General features: G+C 40.8%; 2 protein-coding genes across 3 annotated transcripts in view; both read right to left on the bottom strand.

Annotated features, from left to right (window-relative positions):
• Nucleotides 1-23,862, bottom strand: part of ARHGEF9 (Cdc42 guanine nucleotide exchange factor 9) — a 490,351-nt gene that overhangs the window by 251,108 nt on the left and 215,381 nt on the right. The gene's annotated exons all lie outside the window — the stretch shown is intronic.
• LOC149456267 (uncharacterized) lies at nucleotides 12,291-12,783 on the bottom strand. Its single transcript, XM_089685192.1, has one exon. The coding sequence runs from the start codon at nucleotides 12,468-12,470 to the stop codon at nucleotides 12,291-12,293; it is 180 nt and encodes a 59-aa protein (XP_089541318.1). The 5' UTR covers nucleotides 12,471-12,783.

Genomic DNA, 23,862 nt, shown 5'->3' with positions numbered 1-23,862 from the left:
CCCTTCACTATATGGGTGTTGTATGAACTGTTTTTATAATGGCTGTCCATTAATAAATGTTTTTATTGCTGCCAGGATTTCATCTTTAATAAGTCAAGGCACAGTGTGCAAACTGCAGTACCCCATAACAACCAAACAACGACTGTTCTTTGTTCTGACAGCACTTAACTGAACATTAAATTGGATTGGTAGTAACTACCGTATGTCTTAAAGCTGTTACTTTATTAGATTAGTCCATAAGAAAATGTATTTATTGCTTCAATTAAAAAGTAAATTTACTTCCTTTATACAGTTCACATGCTATATTATCCGCTTGAGCTCTGGAAGGTTTAACCCCTTCATGACCAGGCTATTTAGCACTGCGCTACTTTAACTGGTAATTGTGTGGTTATGCAATGCTGTACCCAAATTAAATTTATATAATTTTTACATACAAATAGATTTGATCACCACTGGGTTTTTTACTATATAAATGGAAAAATACTGAAAATTTTGAAATGCCAGAATGTGTTCTGCTGTGTTTTTGGTATACAAAAAATCCCAAAAAGTGAATATTGATTGGTTTGTGTGTATAATTATGTGTCTACAAACTATGGTGTATATACTGAATTTTTATTTATTTACTTTTTTTTAAACTAGTAATGGTGGTGATCAGCAACTTATAGTGGTACTGTGATAATGTGGAAGGAAGACAATCTAACACTAACTGACAGTGAATGGTAGGTTGACAAACTGACTAACTAACACTGACATAACCAGTGACACTAATACATTGATCAGTTAAAATACTATACAGTCACTGTACTAATGACACTGGCTGGGAAGGGATTAAAACTCTGGGGTAATCAAGGAGGGTAATCAAGGGATTAAGTGTGTACCTAACAAGTGTTAATGTGTTTAATGTATGCTTTTTTTTTACTACTACTCTGTACCGAGCCTTGTGTTGTTTGTTAACACAGGGCTCGGGCTGTGATTGGACACAGTGGATCAGCAGGTAACGACCATGAATCATTGGACAGGACCTGCTGACAGCAGAGTGGGAGCCGGCAGAGGGGGAGCTCACTTCCTGTGTCCTGCCAGGAAGTTTGGGGAAATGTTTGCATTCCTGTCCTGATAACGATTCCCTCCCCCTTTCTTTTCATTTTCTGTCCCACTGTCTTAATCGCTCCAGAAGAGTCACAAAAAGCAATAAAGGCATGACAGATGTTCTAACCCATTCTCATTCTCTTCAAATGTAAACAGGAATCCGAGGCATCAGCATGTTATGTATAGTTACATTGGTCCAACTTGGACCATAATAATGATGGATGATACCATACCTGTTCAGTGCCCCTGAAAGCTGCAAATCACTAAATTAGACACCGCTACTCCAGTGATTTCCACTTGCTTCCAGGTCTGAAACGGCTGCCCTACTACATTCTGAACACAGGGGTCACCAGCTTGGTATGAATGCCATTTACAGAATCCTTTAAATTTTCTCAGTGAATGTGAGCATTCTCTATTTGGACGAGGTGGAGAGTGTGATGTCACTACCTTGGCTCTCCGCCTCATCCAATCAGAGAATGCTTTCCAATCATTCAGAAAATGCAAAGCATTCTCTGAATGGTGCCTGTGCCGAATCACCTATCTCCTTTCTTCACAGTACAGCAGGTTGGCTGCACAGGACCTGGAAGATAGAGGAGATCACAGTAAGTACCAGTTCACATAGAATATGTGAACATACATACTGTATATGCGAATTGGATGCGGTTTGAACTGCATCCAGTCTGCAAGACATGTGAAATAACATTGCTTCCTATGGTGCCTGTTCACATATGTCCGTGCGCTGACAGTGTGGATTCAGTGTGGATTGAAAAAGAGTCCTGTACGATTTATGAGCAGTGCGGTCTGGTTCAGGTGTGGATTACAGGCTATTGATTTCTAAGGGAACCATTTCTAAACCGCATATGTGTGAACAGGATAAAATCCTGAACCTGATGTAAATCTGACCTGAACCACTGAACAACTACGGTGTCAATTAGCTGTGAAACCTGAGATTAAATCTGCACCGCACATGTGTGAATCAATCCTTGTAGTGGTGTTTAGTAGAGCCATTTCCAGCTTCTTGAGGGATCCCACAGGTATGGTATATACTGTACATAGGTACATTCGTCCAAGCTGGATCAATGTATGATTTATCCAAACCCTGAATTCATCTTTAATAAAGTTGGGCTTTGGGTGATATTTTAGAAACTTCATGTTGACGTTTATGAAATATCCAAATTGTTGACAGAAAAATTCATCATTAAAACCTGAATTTTACAAGTTTATAGTAATGCTAGCAATGAACCCTTCAATGGGATTGGTTACTGAGGGGTTAATGCACTTTGCCCTTTGCATGTCTCACACGATAAGCTCAGTAGTGATGAACACTATAACATACCACTTTTTGCTAGACTGCATTAAATAAAGTTGCTAAAATTGTCCATGAGACAATATGGTATCCATGGAAATGGATCTACACGATCGTCCTTTTTTTTTTCTTCTATGTCAATTCCAGTTCTACAGCAACTCCCTCCATAACCAAATGGTCTCCATAAGCCCATAGCAACCAATCACAAAGCAGCTTTTAGCACTTGTGGGTTTGCTAGGGAACGCTCTGCTGGATACGACTAATTACTTCATGCCATAACTTTTTGAGTCAATATTTAATATAGAGTCCATACCAGCATATCATCCATGTGCTGTCACCAAGGCTGTCAGGTTTATTGCAGTAGAGATCAGTGTCAGTTTTTATTTCAGCGCTTACATGTCATGACTGCATTGGCTGAATACAAAGTCAGAGAAGCTAATTAAACACTGAATACATGGTTACCAACTGCACTAGAAACCGCTACTAAGAAGTCACATCAGCTGGTCGCATGTTGGCCAGAAATCTTTAGAGGAGAGTGTTCAAATCCACTGACCTTTATTATTGCTGCAACGAGTAATCAGAGAGACTGGAATACGGCTAAGGAAGAATAGCTTTCCAAATAATACAACAAGGCTCTTGTCAAAGCTGGGGATTGTAGCGAATCCCAGAATGGCAGATTTGGTGCATTCTATGCTCCCCTGCGCAGATGCTGTGAGCAGTTCTCCAGCTACCTTGTATTGCAGTGTCTATAGGGAGATGCAAATTGCCATGGCAACAGGTTTCAGTAAGGGAAAAAAAACTGTACACATCTCCTTGAAAAAAAAAAGGAACTTGTGGCAACATTCTAACTCCAGCTCTTAATGTACACTCTCATTTGGAACAGAAGAGGTTAAATCTTCCACAAGCTCATTGTTATTTTTATCAGCAATAACACAGGCCACATGGCTAACTGATTACCAACTGTCTGCCTTTGGCTAAATGTGAAAAAAACACAAGAGGAAAATAAAGCAAATCCACACTCTGGTCAATCCAACACAAATGTATCGCAAATGATGATAATGATTCCATAGATTTTATCAACTCTGACAACCTTTGGTACGGTGTGCCCAGTCCCAGCAGACAGTACAGGGGACATTGACTTGTATAGGAGCTGTAATGGCGGTGTTCTCTACCAGTCTCAGTGTGCCCAGTCCCAGCAGACAGTACAGGGAACATTAACCTGTATAGGAGCTGTAATGGCGGTGTTCTCTACCAGTCTCAGTGTGCCCAGTCCCAGCAGACAGTACAGGGAACATTGATCTGTATAGGAGCTATAATGGCAGTGTTCTCTACCAGTCTCAGTGTGCCCAGTCCCAGCAGACAGTACAGGGAACATTGACCTGTATAGGAGCTGTAATGGCGGTGTTTTCTACCAGTCTCGGTGTGCCCAGTCCCAGCAGACAGTACAGGGAACATTGACCTGTATAGGAGCTGTAATGGCAGTGTTCTCTACCAGTCTCGGTGTGCTCAGTCCCAGCAGACAGTACAGGGAACATTGACCTGTATAGGATCTGTAATGGCGGTGTTCTCTACCAATCTCAGTGTGCCCAGTCCCAGCAGACAGTACAGGGAACATTGACCTGTATTGGAGCTGTAATGGCGGTGTTCTCTACCAGTCTCGGTGTGCCCAGTCCCAGCAGACAGTACAGGGAAAATTGACCTGTATAGGAGCTGTAATGGCGGTGTTCTCTACAAGTCTCGGTGTGCCCAGTCCCAGCAGACAGTACAGGGAACATTGACCTGTATAGGAGCTGTAATGGCAGTGTTCTCAACCAGTCTCGGTGTGCCCAGTCCCAGCAGACAGTACAGGGAACATTGATCTGTATAGGAGCTGTAATGGCAATGTTCTCTACCAGTCTCGGTGTGCCCAGTCCCAGCAGACAGTACAGGGAACATTGACCTGTATAGGAGCTGTAATGGCGGTGTTCTCTACCAGTCTCGGTGTGCTCAGTCCCAGCAGACAGTACAGGGAACATTGACCTGTATAGGAGCTATAATGGCAGTGTTCTCTACCAGTCTCGGTGTGCCCAGTCCCAGCAGACAGTACAGGGAACATTGACCTGTATAAGAGCTGTAATGGCGGTGTTTTCTACCAGTCTCGGTGTGCCCAGTCCCAGCAGACAGTACAGGGAACATTGACCTGTATAGGATCTGTAATGGCGGTGTTCTCTACCAATCTCAGTGTGCCCAGTCCCAGCAGACAGTACAGGGAACATTGACCTGTATAGGAGCTGTAATGGCGGTGTTCTCTACCAGTCTCGGTGTGCCCAGTCCCAGCAGACAGTACAGGGAAAATTGACCTGTATAGGAGCTGTAATGGCGGTGTTCTCTACAAGTCTCGGTGTGCCCAGTCCCAGCAGACAGTACAGGGAACATTGATCTGTATAGGAGCTGTAATGGCGGTGTTCTCTACCAGTCTCAGTGTGCCCAGTCCCAGCAGACAGTACAGGGAACATTGACCTGTATAGGAGCTGTAATGGCAGTGTTCTCAACCAGTCTCGGTGTGCCCAGTCCCAGCAGACAGTACAGGGAACATTGATCTGTATAGGAGCTGTAATGGCAATGTTCTCTACCAGTCTCGGTGTGCCCAGTCCCAGCAGACAGTACAGGGAACATTGACCTGTATAGGAGCTGTAATGGCAGTGTTCTCAACCAGTCTCAGTGTGCCCAGTCCCAGCAGACAGTACAGGGAACATTGATCTGTATAGGAGCTGTAATGGCAGTGTTCTCTACCAGTCTCGGTGTGCCCAGTCCCAGCAGACAGTACAGGGAACATTGACCTGTATAGGAGCTGTAATGGCAGTGTTCTCTACCAGTCTCAGTGTGCCCAGTCCCAGCAGACAGTACAGGGGACATTGATCTGTATAGGAGCTGTAATGGCAGTGTTCTCTACCAGTCTCAGTGTGCCCAGTCCCAGCAGACAGTACAGGGAACATTGACCTGTATAGGAGCTGTAATGGCGGTGTTCTCTACCAGTCTCAGTGTGCCCAGTCCCAGCAGATAGTACAGGGGACATTGACCTGTATAGGAGCTGCAAAGGCGGTGTTCTCAATGCATTGCACTGCCCCTTCAGACTGCACATAAGTGGCCACACATATGCACACATATACACATACGGGTCCTTAGAGTATTATTTAGGCACAAGTAAATATAGCGATGTGTCTTGAATAAAGGGAAATCCACTTTTCATACACAAAGGTCTGACAGTGGACCAACTCTGTACTGTCATAATGTAGCATATAGGTTTTAGGGTTCTCAGTGTGCCATTAGGAGATAGGAAGGGGCTACCTGTGTATTAGCCTATACAGGCTGTTTATAACAAGAACAAATATTGCTGTTTTATTTTAAAGCAGATTCAAAGTTTTATATACAGCTACATTAGTGATAACAACTTGATATACTGCTATAAAAACAAAAAATCTAATCTATGCCTTCTTTTAGCCAATTGATGCATGCAAACTAACTTCTGTGATTTCATATTTCTTATGACATATGATGCCTTTATAGGACACTATAATATATTTGTACATATGAATATTTTGGATCCTGATAAACAGAAGCGGTAGCCATATCAAGTGCCCATAGGAGCTGGTTTTGCCCCATAAATTTAACCAATGTTGCCATAGGTGAAACAGCCAGCCTGTGCCTTGGCAACTTAAAAGACAAATAGTAAGGGGACATCTTCCCATTGGTGACAGAGAAAGCAGTAGAAACCTTCCAAAGATTGTTTCTAAAGATCTTTCTCTACTCTACTGAAAACCAAAAACGTTTTTTGCCGAGATCCTCTTCAAGCAATGCAGGAGGGCACACTGCCAAAGACTTTCAGGATTTAACCTCTTTATGGTTAAGACAAAAAAAAATCCATGTACAAGTGTTTGGAAACAGACAGTCTCTAGAAATTAGGGACAGTTGGTGGCAAAAATTATCATATATGCTCATCATCAAAAACATAGGCAGCTTTGAAGAAAACTGCAGGTACTGAAGAATATCTACAGCTCAGGATAATAATACATTACCTAAAGCCTTGGACAAGAAAAGCGTGGATAGTGACTGACTGTGGTGTGATGAGAATCACAATGAATGAATTCACTGCAGCATCAACAGCTGTTTTTTTTTTTTCAAATTTAAAGTAAGCCTATCACAAATCTGGGAAATTAAAACTGTACATAGAACGAGAAAAATGCATAATCAGTAATTACCTCCTGCATGCCAAAATGTTCAGTGAATCAAGAAATGAAAACATCTTAATTTATATGCAAATCTCGACTTTTCAGGAAATAGTCTAATTTGACCCTTACCCCCACACACCTCTTAAGCCTCCCTATTGGTCTCTTAATGTGATAGGCAAGCTAACTGTCCAATAGGGAGGCTCGGGAGGTGTGAGGAGGGTGGGATGAAGCGCCGTTTCTACAAGAACCTTTGAGATTTGCATGCAGCAAGTAACTAATATTCATGATTGTGAAACCAAAGCCAACATCACATACTAATGATACAATCTGAAACTAAAGTGCTACTAAAAATGAAATGCTCTCCCAATTTATCTTTTTTAATTTTGGTTTCTTTTTCTAGTCTAAACTATAGAGGTGATAGCTAAAATCCGACAACTGCAATGGGCAATACTTCCAGTTGTCTTTTTCTCCAATTTTTAAAACAACTTGCATTGAAAAGAATGTCATAATAATGACATAATAATCAATGATACATGACCATCTAAAGAATTTTCTGCCATCTCTAGATAAGAGCATTAGTCCAGGCAGATTTACCTTTGAAGCAATTCATGCATCACATACTAGGGGAAAAATAGGGGAGACCTATTTATGTCTTTGTGTGAACCATTAAGAATGCTAAGCTTAGCATCTCATTCCAAACTATTTCATTTTATTATGCAATAAAAAAATTGCAAAAAAAAAGATGGATGAAGATAAATCTCTGCATCAATGCTACTTTGCATGCGATCCTAGCTCATCCAGAAACAGACAGTTTGCAGTCAATATCTGTTAAAATGCCTACATATTCCTTGTCTGCAGTCACCAGCTCTATGACCTGCTTGAATCACACAGCCATATGGTTTTCAAAGTATCGCTGTGGTTTCAAAGCAGTTAAAATATTGAATACTTGCCTGCCGCAATCTGACTCACAGAGAACATCAGGTAACAAGAGTCAAGATGCAGTTGATTATAATTCTGCTGAACACTTTTCAGATCAGGTAGCTGGCAACTTATTACCATGACTACAGTCAGCTAACAAAACCCAAGGCCTGGCTGTATCCGCAATGGTTGCTGTCCTTAATGGGCAGTAAAAAAAAAAGAAAAAAAAAACGTAAAGCAAACTAAGATCCACAGCTCGTGGGCAGACTCTTTATCAATTTGCTTTATTAGCTACAACCTAACACAGCCAGCACATGTGACAATGTTACTACTCGCCTCTGTAGCTTGTATAAAGCTTATCATATTTAATTTGGTACTTCATTTTCAGGGAAATCAATATAAACCAAGTAAGAGTAAAGCAAGCTTTACAAGAGTGAATCTTAGTGCCGTGAGGCAGAAAAATAGCTTAGAATGGTATGGTTTTCAAAAGATCCTCTTCCAACTTGTTATTACATATATTTAAGCCATATAATCACAGCAGTTTCTGCACTTAGCTACCAATGTAATGTATTTGGGCTATACTGTGATCATTAAGGACATCTTTACCCCTGTTTAGTTATCTCTCCTCATCTTCCCCTAAAAGCTGAGCTCCGTGCAGATGAAAAAAAAAATTCAAATAAATGCTGCTCTGTATCCATGAATACATTATTAAATACATATTTTTTATGTGAACAGTGAATTTGACTTTTGCAGTCCCCCATATAGCACAGCTCAGACTGGACAGAAAAAAAGTAGTATAAGGGCCACATTGGTTTTGTGCTGCAGTGCTCATGCCCTATCAAGAAACTTGCTATTAGTGGGAGGGAATTGTGTGGCATTGAGTTATCCACTAAGGATGCTGCTTCTCCTTTACTGTCCAATCACAGACTGGGGGAAGGACAAGACCTATAAGTGGCTCTTAAAATGACAATCTCCTTATTCTCCCCAAAAAATCCATACTCACCCCCGACTTAATGGTTCTGTTATTTATTAAATTGTTTTAACATCTTCAGTGAGCTCCTGAACCTCCCCTTTTTGCGCTCACTTCCATTTGTTTAGAATGAGTAGTGCACACTAATTGTGGATGCGGACTACTCTATGCACACTATAAATCCCATAGTCCATGCTGGAAGGAAGCAGTTGAGGGCAGCTGTATTCCTACATACTGTGAGACCATGGAAAATGAATGTATCCATCCTCTAATAAGAAGTCGGATCACAACAGCAAAAAAAAAAAAAAAAGAATTTGGAGATCTAGAAGAGGCTAAGAGCTATAGAAGGCATTTTTGGAGTTAGGAATACCTACTTGAATATATTTAAAAAAGAAAGAATTTAGTGTCACTTTAACCTCAGCAGAGATAAATCAAAATCTTCTGCTCTGCTAGGCAGGCGCTGAGCAGTGTAGCAGAGTTGTGTAAATTCTGGCACTGGATGGACAGAAATACAAATATTTTGGCAGATTAAAAAGCTTGTATTTCACATGTGTATTAAACTGTTAGCCTAGTTTAACATGAGTAGGGCAAAAATCTGTTACTAGGCTCCAAATGCTACTGTATCCGAATGGATGGCCATAGTCTAGAAAGATAGCAAAAATTACCAATGAGAAAGCAATGGATTCCATAAAGTAAAATTTCTTCAAAGTGGTTGTAGATACAGAGGTTGTTGTTTTTTTTTAAATAGATTGTCCCTTTAATCACTACATAGAACAGATTACTCTGAAATGAAAGGGAAAGAAGTACAACATTGAATGCATGCCTAGGATCTTCTTACCCAAATCATTTACCATTTATTACAGAGTCCAGATTTCCCCATTTCCTCAGATTTCTCTTGATTTCTCTTGATCTTTGGTGTAAAATCAGGATATAGCCTAATTCAAAATGGGCATATCTTAAATTTTAGCATAGTTTGCAAAAAACTTTTGTTTTGTGTTGTGATTTCAAACAGTAACAGTGGCAAATATATTAAGTATATAGTCTTTGTTGATACCCAGCCACAGATGCTGGGTAGCTAGACTTTTGATGTACTTTTTATGAAATCTAAATTCAAACCCCAACAGCCTAGGAATCACCCTTATTAACGTTCACGTAACAGACATATTACTGAGAAATACTTTCTAGGCACAGAATAGTAAAGAAATAGTATAGGCAAATGATGAAAGCATGTGCATACATGTCAATGATAAATATATAAAGTTTTACTACAATAACCAAGTATGCAACCCTTACCTTTGGCTTTCTGTTTACATCAAAACTGTATTAAAGCAGAATCTTTAAAACAGTGCTCTCCAAACTGCAACCTGATGGCTAGATGCGGCCCTTTGCCAGCCTTTACTCGGCCCCCGGTGGCACTATTCGTCCCATTGACACCAACAGTGGGGCAAAGTTCCTTCCATTAACACCACTGATGGAGCACTATTCCTCCCACTGATACCCGCAATGGTGAATTATTCCTCTCACTGATACCAATGAAGGGGCACTACTTTCACTGACACCAACAAAGGGGCACTGTTCCCCCCACTGATACCCGCAATGGTGAATTATTCCTCTCACCGATACCAATGAAGGGGCACTACTCCTCTCACTGACACCAACAATGGGGCACTGTTCCTCCCACTGATACCAAGGAAGGGACACTATTCCTTCCACTGATACCAACAATGGGGCATTATTCCTCCCACTGACAACAGAGATGAGGCACTATTTCTTCCAATACTACCAATGATGGGGAACTATCTCCCCTACTAGTACCAATGATGGGACACTATTTCTCCCACTAATTCCAATGGTGGGGCACTATTACTTCTGTTACTGACCACATGAGATATGTAATTTGTTTTACCCCCACTGACCACCATGCCTGAGGCATTGTTTACCATTACTGATGCTGGGACATATTCCACCCCCACTGACCACAATGCGGCTCCCCTGAAGTCCTGTTCACACCAGAATGTTGCGCAGAAATGCGCGTTTTGTGCACGTTTCCAGCACCACATTCAAAATGCACTGCCTTTGGGATGTCAATGCAATGCCAAACACAGATCGCAAATGCAGTGCATTTGTGGGCACCAGACTGCATTGTACTGCAGTACCATGTGATTTGGTATGGTGCATTTTTCAAAAGTAGTGCATGCAGTACTTTTTGTGCTTTCCGGTGCAATCTGCAGCCCAATTAAAATGAATGGGCTGTCAAATCGCACTGGAGGAGAACACACAGGAATCACACAGGAACAAGGACCAGTTTCCTATGTGATTCTGTAGTAAACTGAACCTTTGTTTAGAAAGTTTGGAGACCCCTGCCATAAAACATGTATACAGCCAACTCTTGGCCTTGATTCAACCTTTATATGTACAATGTTAAGTAAGTCAAACTGTTTCTGCTATCATATAATGATTTATATATTTAACACAATGAAAGCACTTACAGAAAAAAAAAAAAATTCTGTTTAAGACAATCTTTTATGGTCTTGTCAATGACTACAAGAAGACACATAAAACAAGAAACTGCGGCTGGCACTGGCAGCTCAAACCGTGTTTATACATTCATAGAATACCCAAGTACAAGTCAATCCATTTTAAAAGGCCATTAAGACTAGATAGTTTAGGCGCCACCTTATACGATACAAAAGGCAGAGCAAACAGTTGGCGGGGGGGGTGCTGATAAGGCTTGCATTTTGGATTCGAGTCACAGACCCTGCGCAGCCCCGCTGTGTCCTGAGCTAAGATAAAGCCCTGCACTGCTTTTCTAAATAAAAATACAATTCCAGATCCAATCACCTCTGACTGATAAAAACACAACGGCCCTTTATCACTGGCACCCAGTCTCATTCTCTATCTACTATGAATTCAGGGCAAAGATCTACAGACATCATTATCGCTTCTTTCTCTTCTATTGCATTGCTTAAATAGTATACTTTTATTCTGATTATTTTATGCCTTTCTATCCTTCAAGATGCCATTATTTTCTCTCATCCCTTTAACTCTTTAACTTTTTACATGCTCCCTTAAGGCTCTCTTGCTGTCACATCTCAATTCACTGTTAACCCCTCAGAGCCTTTCCAGCTTATTGTATGATACAAAATACAATGTGAGAAGTGCAGAAACACATGGCAACCAAACAACAATCATCTTTCACTATTCTAGAAGCTTTCCTGTGATGAAAGACACATTTTGATTGGCTGCTACAGCTTGCTGCACTTTACTGATTATCAAAGCTGTTAGCAGAGTCCTATTAATGTTTTTTTTTTCAGCATTATAATTCTACTTTGTACCTGCTATTGCTAGGAAACATTTTCTCAAAGCAGAAGCACAATTACACGTAAGAGACTTAAAAGCAAAATTCTAACAGCCTAAATAACCATTTATGACACATTGATTATAGAAATGCTTTTACCATTTAAAAAGTAAATGTAAAAAGGTAGAATGACTAAGTATTTCCAACATTCTTTAGTCCTATGCTAAGCATGAAAGACTGAGAACACCAAGACTTCAGACCGGTCAGAAACATTAACCCTCACCACCAAAAGGGTGACAATGCATAGCCAGGCAATGTGCTGCAAGGCCCCTCAGGCATTGAAAGGGTTTAATAGGACACTAAAAAAAGATTTAGGCAGAGATAATATAGCAACGTCATACATATCACAGTGAGTCCATGATGAGGCTCAGTTGCAATGCGAGCTCGGTACTGTATTGTGCTCTCTTGCAAGCTCCTGCCGATGGCTCGGAGGGAGAAATCCGTTCAACGAGTGCCCAGGAAAAACATAAGAATCACGTTCACCAGCAGCAAGACCACGATCACAGCGAATACCACCACAGTTTGGACATCCAAGGTCATAGTGCAGTGCAACACATTGTAATGGTCGAGGCGGGGGGCTGGAAGATTTGGAGGTGTCAATCTTTGCTCTGCAAAACTGTCCATGCATCCACCATGATAGAGTAGAAGGGGGACGCGAGGTTTCTCTTTCCCCCTTCACTGTAATTTGTTCCCCCTCTTTAATCTTAATTCTGATTTTTTTTCTTTTTTTTTCACGTCTTTGCTCCAACCACTTATGGAGTGAAAAGAGGGGGGGATGTCTGCTGGGACTTGAAAATGCAGAAATCTCTAGCAGAAGAAAAGAGAAGAGAGTAGAGCTGCGTGTGTCTCAGTGTCTCTCTTGCATTTTAATTGGATTCCGTGCAGATAGGGCTGTGCATGAGCTGAGCCCTCCACAGATTTAGAAGCTGCTTCTGGTGCTGCTGCGGCTCTGTGAGAGAGGCAGTGGCAGTGTCATGCGAGGCGGGCTGGACGCATGCTAAGCAGGAGGCATAGGGATTTAGCTGTCAATCAGGAAGCTGGGACCAAGGATGGCGATTAATCCTTTTTTCAAGGCAACAGTGGGCATGATAAGATGGATGAAGCTGCTGCAATGCATACAAAGCACCTCTTTATAAGAGCTAGGGAGAGCAAGGGCACTAAAAGAGGGTCCAGGAGATGACAATGGGTTAATGGGGAAAACAGTAAAAGCAGTTTTCTGGGGGAAAATGAACATAAACAGAAAAAGACAAGGGAAATGAGGGTCATGCATAGAAGTGGGGCCAGAATCTAGATGAACATCTCTGGGCTGTTTTATTACGTGTACATTAGAGGAAACGCGTTAAAATGGGTACATTTGTTTAATAAATTAGATCAATTTTCCCATTTCTACAAATATTACTGGCAAAGACCTAGAACATTTTGCATAATATGGCTTCCTAGGCAAACTATATTCCAATCATCAAACTGATTTAATCAGAGGTGCTACATAATACTAGAAACTACTACTGTTAGGTGACAAATAGAATAGTCTAGTTATTGCATCATAGACACTGTCATCATGTAGTTATTTCTTATAGAAAGTTGAAGGTTGTTTGCTAAATGTTATGCTGCAGCCTTGTGTAGCAGCTGTACACTGATTGACCCCCACATGTATGCGGCCGTGTGTGCCGCGTTTTGCACGGGCACAAGAGACGTAGGGAAGAAGTCCCCGCACGTCTTTGGAAAAGGCAGCCCGCATGGGAACCTAGGTTCCCAGTACAGTTGCGCTTTCCAGTGCGGGTGGCGTGCCATTAGAATTAATGGCACCCACCCGCGGGTCCACATTCCTCTGTGCAGATGGTGCGGCTGCACGGATTATCGTGCGGATCCGCAGCTGCACCACCTGCACAGATGTGAACCTAGGGTTCCTAAAACTGGAGGGTGCAAAATCTGGTGCAGCTGTGTATGGTAGCCAATCAGCTTCTAACTTCAGCTTGTTCGATTTAAGCTTTTACAATAAAACCTGGAAGCTGATTGGTTTCTAAACAGAGCTGCACCAGAGTTTGCACTCTTCAGTTTCAGTAAATCAGCCCCATTTCAGTACAGTCACTATATAGACTACAGGTCTTCACTAAATCAGACCAGCTACAGAGCATGTGTTAATGGGAATACTACTAAAATAACTGAAAAAAAATAATGTATATAAAACAATACAATGGAGGCTCCCCAGCACACTTTCTAACAAGTAAGCAAAATGACCAAACTAATCCGTCTTAAAGTGGTTCTAAAGTTTCTCTGTTTTTACCTTAAAGTGGTATTAAAAAAAAAGAAAACATTTATTATATTGCACCTTAAGAATTCTTATGAGACAACTGCATTGGTCTTCTTTTTAGGCTTTCTTTTCTTTATTTTTATCTGGTGATCCAGCCAGTAAGCTGTCCTGCAAATATAGCATTTTAGAGTGTTGAGACAAACCATTTACTACTAACAGGGGTGCTGCTGTCCAAAGGTGCTCCCTGTGCTCCTTCATTATACAGGAGTTGTGTTACTGGCCAGATCACCAAGGGAAAATAGAGAGAAAAAAGCCTAAAAAAGAAAAGTATTGTAGCCACCATATCTGACAATTGATAAACTGCAATATATTACATTCTTGGTTTGAGGTTTAATACCGCTTTAATCAGGGGTGTATTTGCCACAAGGCAAAAAAGGCACTTGCCTAGGGTAGAACTTTTCAGGGGGGCAGCACCTCCCCCTAGAAGAAGGCATGAAAGAAGGGATATGTGCACCATGGGAACCAGGTGGGATCCAAGAGAGGTTGCTGCCTGTTTGATGGTGTATGTAGAGCCTGTGAAGATGAGTGTCTGTTTATCGCTGGGGGGGGGGGGGTGTAGTGGAAGGCTCTCCCAGGTGGGGTGCAGGGGTGTTGTTGGTCAAGGTCATCCTCTCTCCGTGGGAGGGGGAAGGGGGGGTTGTGTTGGTTGGTGTCCATGTGGGCAGATGATTTTTGTGTTGCCTAGGGCAGCACCAAACCTAAATACACCACTGGCTTTAATGTATTCCCTGCATTAACCACTTCAATACCAGGGACTTTTACCCCCTTCCTGCCCAAGCCAATTTTCAGCTTTCAGCGCTGTCTCACTTTGAATGACAATTGCGCGATCATGCAGTACTGTACGGGAACTAAATTTTTATCATTTTATTCACACAAATAGAGCTTTCTTTTGGTGGTATTTGATCACTACTGTGGTTTTTATTTTTTTCGTTTCCGTTATAAAATTTTGCAGCTAAATAATTGTTCTTTATAAATGTGGCCAAAATGTATTCTGCTACATTTCTTTGGTGAAAACAACCCAAATCAGTGTATACTATTTAGTCTGTAGGAAGGTTATAGAGCCCACAAACCATGGTATATACAGTATATGTCTGAAATCAATCAATCCTGATGTACTGACAGCCAAACTCACTTCTTGTGGCCTAAACATGTCAGGACAGTACAGATATCCCCCAAATTACCCTTCGGAAAGTGGACAGTCTGAGGTATTTAGTAAGAGGCATGGAAAGCTTTTTGAAGTTGCAATATACTGTCATAATGTTTTGGAAAATGAAGAAATGAAAAAAAACAATTTTACACTATTTTTTTGGGTCACCAGTGCAGTACAGCATCATCATATAACTGGTGTGGCGGTGATCAGGGACACTGACTGGTGACCAGAGCAATATAATGTTACCATAGTAACATTGTACTACTCTGGGGAAGTGATCAGTATTTTTTATTTTACACATTATGATTACTTATAGAAATTAATTTCATTGCTATAAGCAAACATTTTACTGAATGAAATCAAAAGAAGTACAAATGAAATTCATTCAGTTTTTTTTTTTTGCTGTGATTAGCTGTGATTGGCCACAGCTAATCACATGGCCCAGATGGGCTGTGATTGGCCCAGTCTGTACCATGTGATCACTGTGACCAATTACAGCTAGCAACACAATTGTACACATAGAATGGCATGAAAGGAAGCCATCCATTGTTTCAATTGTCATGTGGCCTGCTGTGATTGCTCACAGTGGTCATATGGCACCAAGAGTGGGCCAGTACACAGATCAGTAATCGCTCTGTCTGATGTACACAGCTGGTGACAGATCTCACTGCCGCATGGCCCCGCAGGCACATGGGAAGCACGATCTGGGAGGACTTCATATGAAAAAACCTAAACTGTCTACTCATGGTCAAAACATTATATCTAAGAGAGAAAGAGAGTGGAAACTATGGGAGGGGAGTAAGGCAGGCCATACATTCACTTTTTGTTTTTCTTTGTTCAACCAGCGGGTTGAAAAAATTCACACACTCAATGTGGATGGAGGAATCATTCCAACTGAGTTATTGTATTCTAACAGCGGGAAGCCTTCCCCGCCATCAGAATACATTGATCAGCATTGATCAGTGCCACTAGCTATAGCCAACGGCACTGAATGTTTAGAAAAAAACCAACAGACTAATTGTAGAGAAGTTGATTGGTAGATCAGCTTCTGTACGACCACCCTGCCCATACATGGGCTGAAATCCAGCTGGTCCCTGCTGAACAAACCAAATTTCAATCCCTTTATGGCCACCTATATATAGACCTGCAATAGCAGTTTGCAAATGCAATGTGTCCATTTTAAACACTGTAAGAGTTCACCACACCATGCACTGACAGCACAAGTTAAAATGCCCCCCTCCCCCAACAGTTTTTTGTAGGGAGTGAGTACCAATTTTTTCCCTTTTCCGCAATTCCCAGGTAGGCGCAAATATTAAAACTTGTCTCGCCCCCTACCCTCCCCACATGTCCCAGGAGGCTGCTTCAGAAAGGTTCTTCATGAAGCCACAGCTGGCTGCAATATCCAATATGGCAGCTCTTGGACCCGCAGCAGCAAAAAAGAGATCACTGTGGGAAGACAGCCCTGGACTCCAGGCACTGGTAAGTACCTGATTTTTAAACATCTGCAGGTACGGTATTTGTAGTTTGTAGTCTGTGTGTGAACTGCGGTCTTCAGCACATCAGTTTTGTTGCTTAATGAAATTTGCATGACTTGGCCAGCTGCTGCTGTTTTAGACAATGTTGCCATAAAATGATAGATTTTCCAGCATACGGAATCATTCCTAATGTGATATAAATGTGGCTTTGACGTGCTTTTGATGCACAATACACATTAACAGTCATTACGGAGCATATGCATAGCTTCACTGTTTGGCCAAAGGTATTGTCCCACCAAAGTATATATCAGGACGTATCAGGGCAGGCAAAGGTAATGAGCTGGTAGAGTTACTTATGTAATATCAGAGCTTTAGAATATCTAAATATATTTGGAATGTGGCTTGTTTTAGCACAGTTATTTGAATAGAACATGATTTTTTATAAAATGTGTTCTGAAATTCCTTATGTGTACCCACAAAAGCTTTCAATTACATTATGCGCGTTCTACATTTTTAGCTGTAGTGGGTCTAATCTGAAAATTCTTATCTTGTAACAAATTCTGCCGCAGAAATACACTAATTATATTCAGTGTTTCTCTTTGGCAAAGCACTGCATAAAAAATAACTAGTAGCAGGGTTGGGGACAAGAACTACAGCTACAGCAGATCTCTAATCAGGTTGCCTTTGTAGGCCAAGTAATGAGAGAGGGGCATGTTTTGTAGAAATGCTGCATAGACAGGTTTTACACAGTCAGCTCATAGGCCCGAGAGCAAAAAGCAGGTCAGTCAGTGTAACAATGCATGTTATTTATTTGGCTCTCAGTATACTGGGAAAAAACCTGCTGTTTTATGTCAAGACACATCATTCTACGTCTGATTCCAGTCAGTGTACAGCATTGTGCCTAACTATATATACAAAGCAGAGTTCTGACAACATTTCATAGTTATTGTTAGAGGTTTTCAAGGACAAGTTATAATAATTACTGATGCCTAAAGTGTATCTATGGGCAAAACTTTATTTTATTAAGTTTTGAATAGAGTCTGGAAGGATTGATGCCCCTGTCATGTTAAAGTGATTGTAAACCTTTGCCTTGTAAAACAACCCACTTAATTTAAAATAGAAATGAAAGGAAAAACATTTGTGTATAGATATGAAAAACATTATGCACACTGGTGGTCTCCAAACTGTGGCCCTTTGCTTGCTTTTATCCGGCACTTGAGGTGTTATTCTTGAAATGACAACAGCAATGGGGCAGTATTCCTCCTACTGATACAATGGACTATAATTTCTTCCACTGACACCATTGATTGGGCACTATTCCTTCCAATGACACCAACAATGGGGCACTATTCCTTCCAGATACACCAATGATGGGGCACCATTTCTTCCACTGACACCAAACATGGTGCATTGTTTACTCCCACTGGGCACAGTATGCATCCCCTAAAGTCTGTGGGACTAAAATTGGGCCTTTGTTTAGAAAGTTTAGTGACCCCTAATATACACCCCACCCCCCCTTTTTTTAGTGAATACATAGCCTTTGCTCTCAGCTCCATAAGAGCTGAGGGAGGAGAAAAGCAGGACACTGATCTTCCCAGGGAAAGACTTTGGGGGGGGGGGGGGCATGTCAGCACAAGTCTGATCACTGGAGGAGAGCAGGCTCAGTTTCCAGCACAGCTAAAACACTGACCATAGTGTGTTCTGCTTAGTGTGGTCAGCTTGCTTATAACAGGAAAGCAGAGGGGCTGATAGGGACACAAGAGATTTCTCACAAATGAAGCAATACAAAGAGAACAGGATACTTTTTCATATGATAACATGATATAGAGGAATATAGAGGAATTTCCTCTAACTTTCTGTCGCATCGCCAGAACAGGAAGTGAATGAGTTTCTCCAAATCAAGGCAAGGACCATAAAAATTGACACTGCCTACTCTCTTCAAAATGAGAAAAAAAAGTTTTGTCTTTAGATATGCTTTAATTATTGACCTTTCTAAAACTGCAGATTCCATTTACTGTATACTTGTTGGGAAAACTAAACAAAAGTCCTTGCTTCTTCATGTGTGTGCATTTCTTTCTCCCTCATTTAAAAAATGTTGAGAAAAAAAGATTGTTATGAAGGTACATTAAATCACAATCAGTTCTTTATTCCATAATGTATGTGAACTTAAAAAACTACTGTACACATACCTAGCATATAAAAAGACAAAAACATGATCTAATGAGCAGTCACTGCAGTAAACGGTCTATGATATTGGGCCTATTTAAAAAACAAATGAAGAAGAGAACCCAGGAACAAAAAAAAATTAAAATTAAAATTGCACATAATGACCATTTAGATTCCTTGTGTAATTTTCTCACAGAGTAGTAGACAAAACCTGAATTTTCACACTGGCCCAGTCCGTTTCAACCTTTTTTCCATAGAGGAACCCTTGAAAACATTTTCTGGTGTTGGGGAACCCTTGCTAAACTAGAGTGTCTTCTCTTACAGTGATGGTAGGAATGCCACCCTTACAGACAGCTAAAAATATCAGTGTGTAATGCCACTGGCTCTGCCAAGTGGTGTTAACTCCAGAACTATGAAGGCGCCATCCAAAGGGAGGTCTATTAGCCACAGCACAAGGAACCCCAAGCAAACTCTGGAGGAACCCTAGGGTCCCACAGAGCCCTTGTTGATAATGACTGCTGTGGACAATCATTTCATTTGTATTTAAAATAAATTGAAATATATGATCACTGTAATGAAAGCTAAGAGCTAGAAAATAAGTTTATTTATTTTCCTGAAACAAAAAAAAAGTCCTGTGCATGAACATGTCGAAAAGCACTCTATCTGCATGAAATCTGAATATTCTCCAAAGGTATGCAGAAAGTTCTACAAATAATATGGATTCATATTAAAAAACACACTGGTAGGTCAGTTAACATATGCCCAACCTGGTCCTACACCGTGTGCTAGTCTGTATGGCTTTGGCTTGGACAAGATTATAAACTCTTTTAAAGCACAGTGTGATGTGGATGATTCACTACAGGGATTTATGTTCATGTTACCTGGTTTAAAAAATGTTGTGAATGTAAGATCAGCTTGAGTTGCTTCTGACCTTTTCACTTACTTTTTTGGAGTTCACATTCATTAGAATTGGGAAAACACAGTTCAGACACGGTAGAGTAGAGCATGCTGTATTTACCAAAATATAAGCAAGCAATTTAAATGCAATAGACACAAGACTCCATATGATCCAATTTGAAACTGCTTCACATACACGAGTCAGAAGCACAAATAAATGCCCTGAGCTGGAAAGCTAGTTACTAGGAGGAGATGACTGCTTAGGCTTGAAAAATGCAAATTTTCCGCCATTTTCATGTGTTTTTCAGGCTCTCCCATTGAAGTTTATGGGGCCTAAAGCCCCATTCGTCTTCAAAAGCAGCTTATGTACCTTTCTGAGCTTCAGAAGTTGAGCTACAGGTGCCTGAACAGTAATGTATGAATAGGTAAAATTTCAAAGCATTGGATTTTGGTTGTTTAGTGTTTTGGAGCTTTAAACTACAGAACACTCAGGTATGAATCAGGGCTTAAGGTGTCAGTGTTATTCAATTAAGAAAAATTAATATTAATGATAATAATTATGATAAAAAATAAATGAAAATGCTACAGGTGTTAGGTCTTTTCTGTGTTTTTGTTATCATTCTAAATCGCCTTAATTAAGACAGATACTGTATATATGTTCACCAGACTATGAATAGTCCATTCAGTTGTACAAATTCTGTTCTCTCTGTGAAACACTACCATGTTCTACCACTTCCTCAGTTTATGGTGATATATCATAGGTACAAATTACATAGATTTGTACCTACAGACTTTTGCGTATCACCATAAACTGAGGAAGTGGCGTTTGTGAGTCAAGAAACATCTTTTCAGTGAAACATCTTTTCAGTGAAATAACGCTCTATTATATTGGGCAAACTCTAGCCACCCCTGCTCTTATACATCCCTAAGTATACTACAGTATATTTGCATTACACACCACAACGGGTGCCTCTGCCTTTTCGGACAACTTTTTTACCTTCTTGGATTCAGCAGGTTTACCGCCTATCTGAGAGCCCTCAGAGAATCTAGGATCAGGACACTCAAGTCATAAAGGATGACCAACCTTAATCTGCATGGAGACAGGGGTTTTCTTCAATTCTAGCCCTTGGAAGGTTGCATGTCTCACCCTATGGAAAAACCACAATCTCACCAGATGTGAGTTATTTTATTTCCTTTTTTTAACCTAAATTTACTACCCTTCTGGAGTCCCCCACTGGCACTCCTGGCTTCTCTCCCTGTCGAGTGCCACCACAGCAAGCTGCTTGCTATGGGGGCACTTATGTGTGCTTGCTCCCAAGCCCTGCTCTGTGTGTTCAAGACACACACAGGGAGGCACAGCCCTGCCCCTCGCTCCCTCCTCACTGGCTCTGACTGACAGCAGTGGGAGCCAACAGCATCTGCTGCTGTATCTGAGCCAATGAGGAACAAGAGAGCCTCTTGCACATCACTGGATCGAGATTAAGCCCAGGTATGTATTTAGGGGGGTTGCGAGGGGAGCCACATGCAGAAGGTTCCTTATCTTACTGTATAGAATGCAGTAAGGTAAAAAACGTCTGCTTTTGCAACCACTTTAAAATTCTTGATTGGCGAAGGAGGTCCCAAGTATCGAGGATTGGATAGACAGAGTGGAGGGTATTGCGCGAATGGAGGAATTAAGATGTATAGAGGAGGATAAAATCGAGGTGTTTAGGAAAACGTTGAGTGGTTGGATGAAATTTAAGACCTCGGAAAAGTATACAGAATTATTAAGAGCAAAGGTTGTACTATAGAAGACTTGGTAGTTTTAAAGATGTCATAAAGGTCTAAAGAGGGATCACCTCTAGATACAGATAGATTTAAGAGTAGATGGGGAGGGGGGTATTGGGAGAAGGTGGGTTGGGGGTGGGGGGGGGGGGGTGAGGGTTTATATATATACTAAGAGATGCATCTATTTGAGGCTTAATGTGATTTTATATTGTTTGTGTAATGAATAAAGAAATAAAAATTTAAATAATAAAAAAAAAAATTCTTGATAAAGTGGGAAACCTTTAGAGCTCCTGTCAGGTTTTATTGCTATTTGTGTTGTCAAATAGATTCACCTTCTCCTATTTGTCCCGATGACCACTGTCAATGAGACACAATATGACGCAATACCCCAAATTTTAAAGCTGCCGCCAGAACAAGAGGTGAGGGGAATCTTCCAGTGGGGACACCTTTTCAGATGACAACTGAAACTCCCCTAACTTTGTAGAACTTTCTTCTCGCTTTCTGTTGAATCTCAACAATGGGATACAGACAGCAAAAAATTAGCAGACATGGTTTTTATGTCTTCCCTACTCTACCTAAAGTACAAATAAATGTTTTTAGATGTCCTTAGATGTGGTGGTTTTCCAGATTTTTCACCTGGTGATCCTGCCAGTAACACACTTCCTGTCCTAGGGTAACAACAATTACCATGCTGCATCTATGGACAAGCATCATTGTCAAGGGAAAGACAAAAAGCATGATTGGTCTTCACAACAGTTTTCTCCTCTACTCATCTCCATAACATGGGGAGGAGGTATTTGATAGTCAACAAAGGTGGTATTTTTTTGCACTCATCAAACTAATATAAGAAAACTATTTCAAACAAAAGGGGCAAATATAGGAAATAACTTTATTGTTAGGAATTGCATACCCTTTAATATGAAAATATATATCTGATGTTAAGTCCTTTCAGAGAGTCACAAGTAAGTCACATTTCTGTTTAAACCCAATTTAGTTGTGTGAAGTATGACAATGTGATCCTGGCTGTAAAATGATTGTCTTCACATTCGCGAGCAGAGAAATTTAAAAAACAGAGCGTATTCTTCACATGACGTACCAAACGGCAGAGAAAAGACCCAGGATACTGCTGCTACAATTCACGAAAACGTTATTCACTGTATACATATGTTTGTATAAATTTGCATATGAATTTAGAGAATGCAAAAAATATCTATAACAGTGATGCAGAGAAACAGTTACATTAGGATATAGCTAAAGCCATTTTTTTCCATTTTAGACAGAATAAGGGAGGGTTAAAAACAATGCCATTTTGTGTCTTATTAGGGAGATTTCCTTTCACTTCCTGTCCTGTGGACCCAACAGTAAATTGGAGGGAATACTGTTCCAATGCAGGGTAAATCCCCTTGAGACAGTTGTCATGCCACTGAAGATTTCCTCTCTATTTTTGTTCTGGTGGAAGCTCAAGTTTACGGATTTACCCTCACTTTCATTCCCAGTGACATTGCTGATGAGGGCAATTAGAGAGAGTGGATTTCCAAAACAAGGACAACAATGAAAACCTGATGGGGTTCTTTTTTTTTTATTATATCTTTTATTGTGTTTTTTTCCTTCAAAATACAACAAAAAGAAAAAGAACATCAGATAAACATAATCTAGGAAAAAGAAAACACATACAATAACAAACTTCTCCCATGAATCCTAAATACCTCAAATAACTCCAAAACCGCACCACTCTCCTGGTTTCTAACTTTCGTCATTATCAATCTATATCCGTGTTCCCTTCCTCCTGTCCCCTCTTCTCTGTGGGCACTCCTACAAGCTCCATCCATCCACTCTATCCAAATCTAAAAAAAAATTTGCCTTTAGCTATACCTTATCTTGAACTTAGGCAGGCCACACATAGGTTGCAGGAAAGACAATTGCTTGATTCCCCCATCATCACAGTCAGTGTTGATGGAGGAATCCCTCCCAGGGATCTATTGTGTTCTCCTGGTGGGGGGGGCAGGGGGAGCTATCCCCTTTGGGAGAACACAGTGATTACTGCTACCAGCTATAGTAGCTACTAGCACTAATCGCATGAAAAATTCAACATGCTGGTTCTACCTAAGTTGAACCACAAATGACTTGGGTACAATCAGCCTGCCCGTAGATGTTTTGAATCTCAGCCAGTTCAGTGGGATTTGAACTGTCTATGGCCAGCTTTAGTGAATTAATGACAAGAATACTTGCTGGATTTCTCTTAACATAGAA

The sequence above is a fragment of the Staurois parvus genome, unplaced genomic scaffold (assembly GCF_062004578.1).
Source record: "Staurois parvus isolate SC_StPar_1 unplaced genomic scaffold, SC_StPar_1.0 ptg000365l, whole genome shotgun sequence".
In the NCBI taxonomy this organism is placed as follows: Eukaryota; Metazoa; Chordata; class Amphibia; order Anura; family Ranidae; genus Staurois; species Staurois parvus.
Note: the sequence above shows the minus strand (reverse complement) of the source record. Positions and strands in the feature narration are given on the sequence as shown.

What these genes read in the sequence shown, in the direction of transcription:
- LOC149456267 (XM_089685192.1), bottom strand. Translation starts at nt 12,470, where the DNA reads ATGGACAGTTTTGCAGAGCAAAGATTGACACCTCCAAATCTTCCAGCC.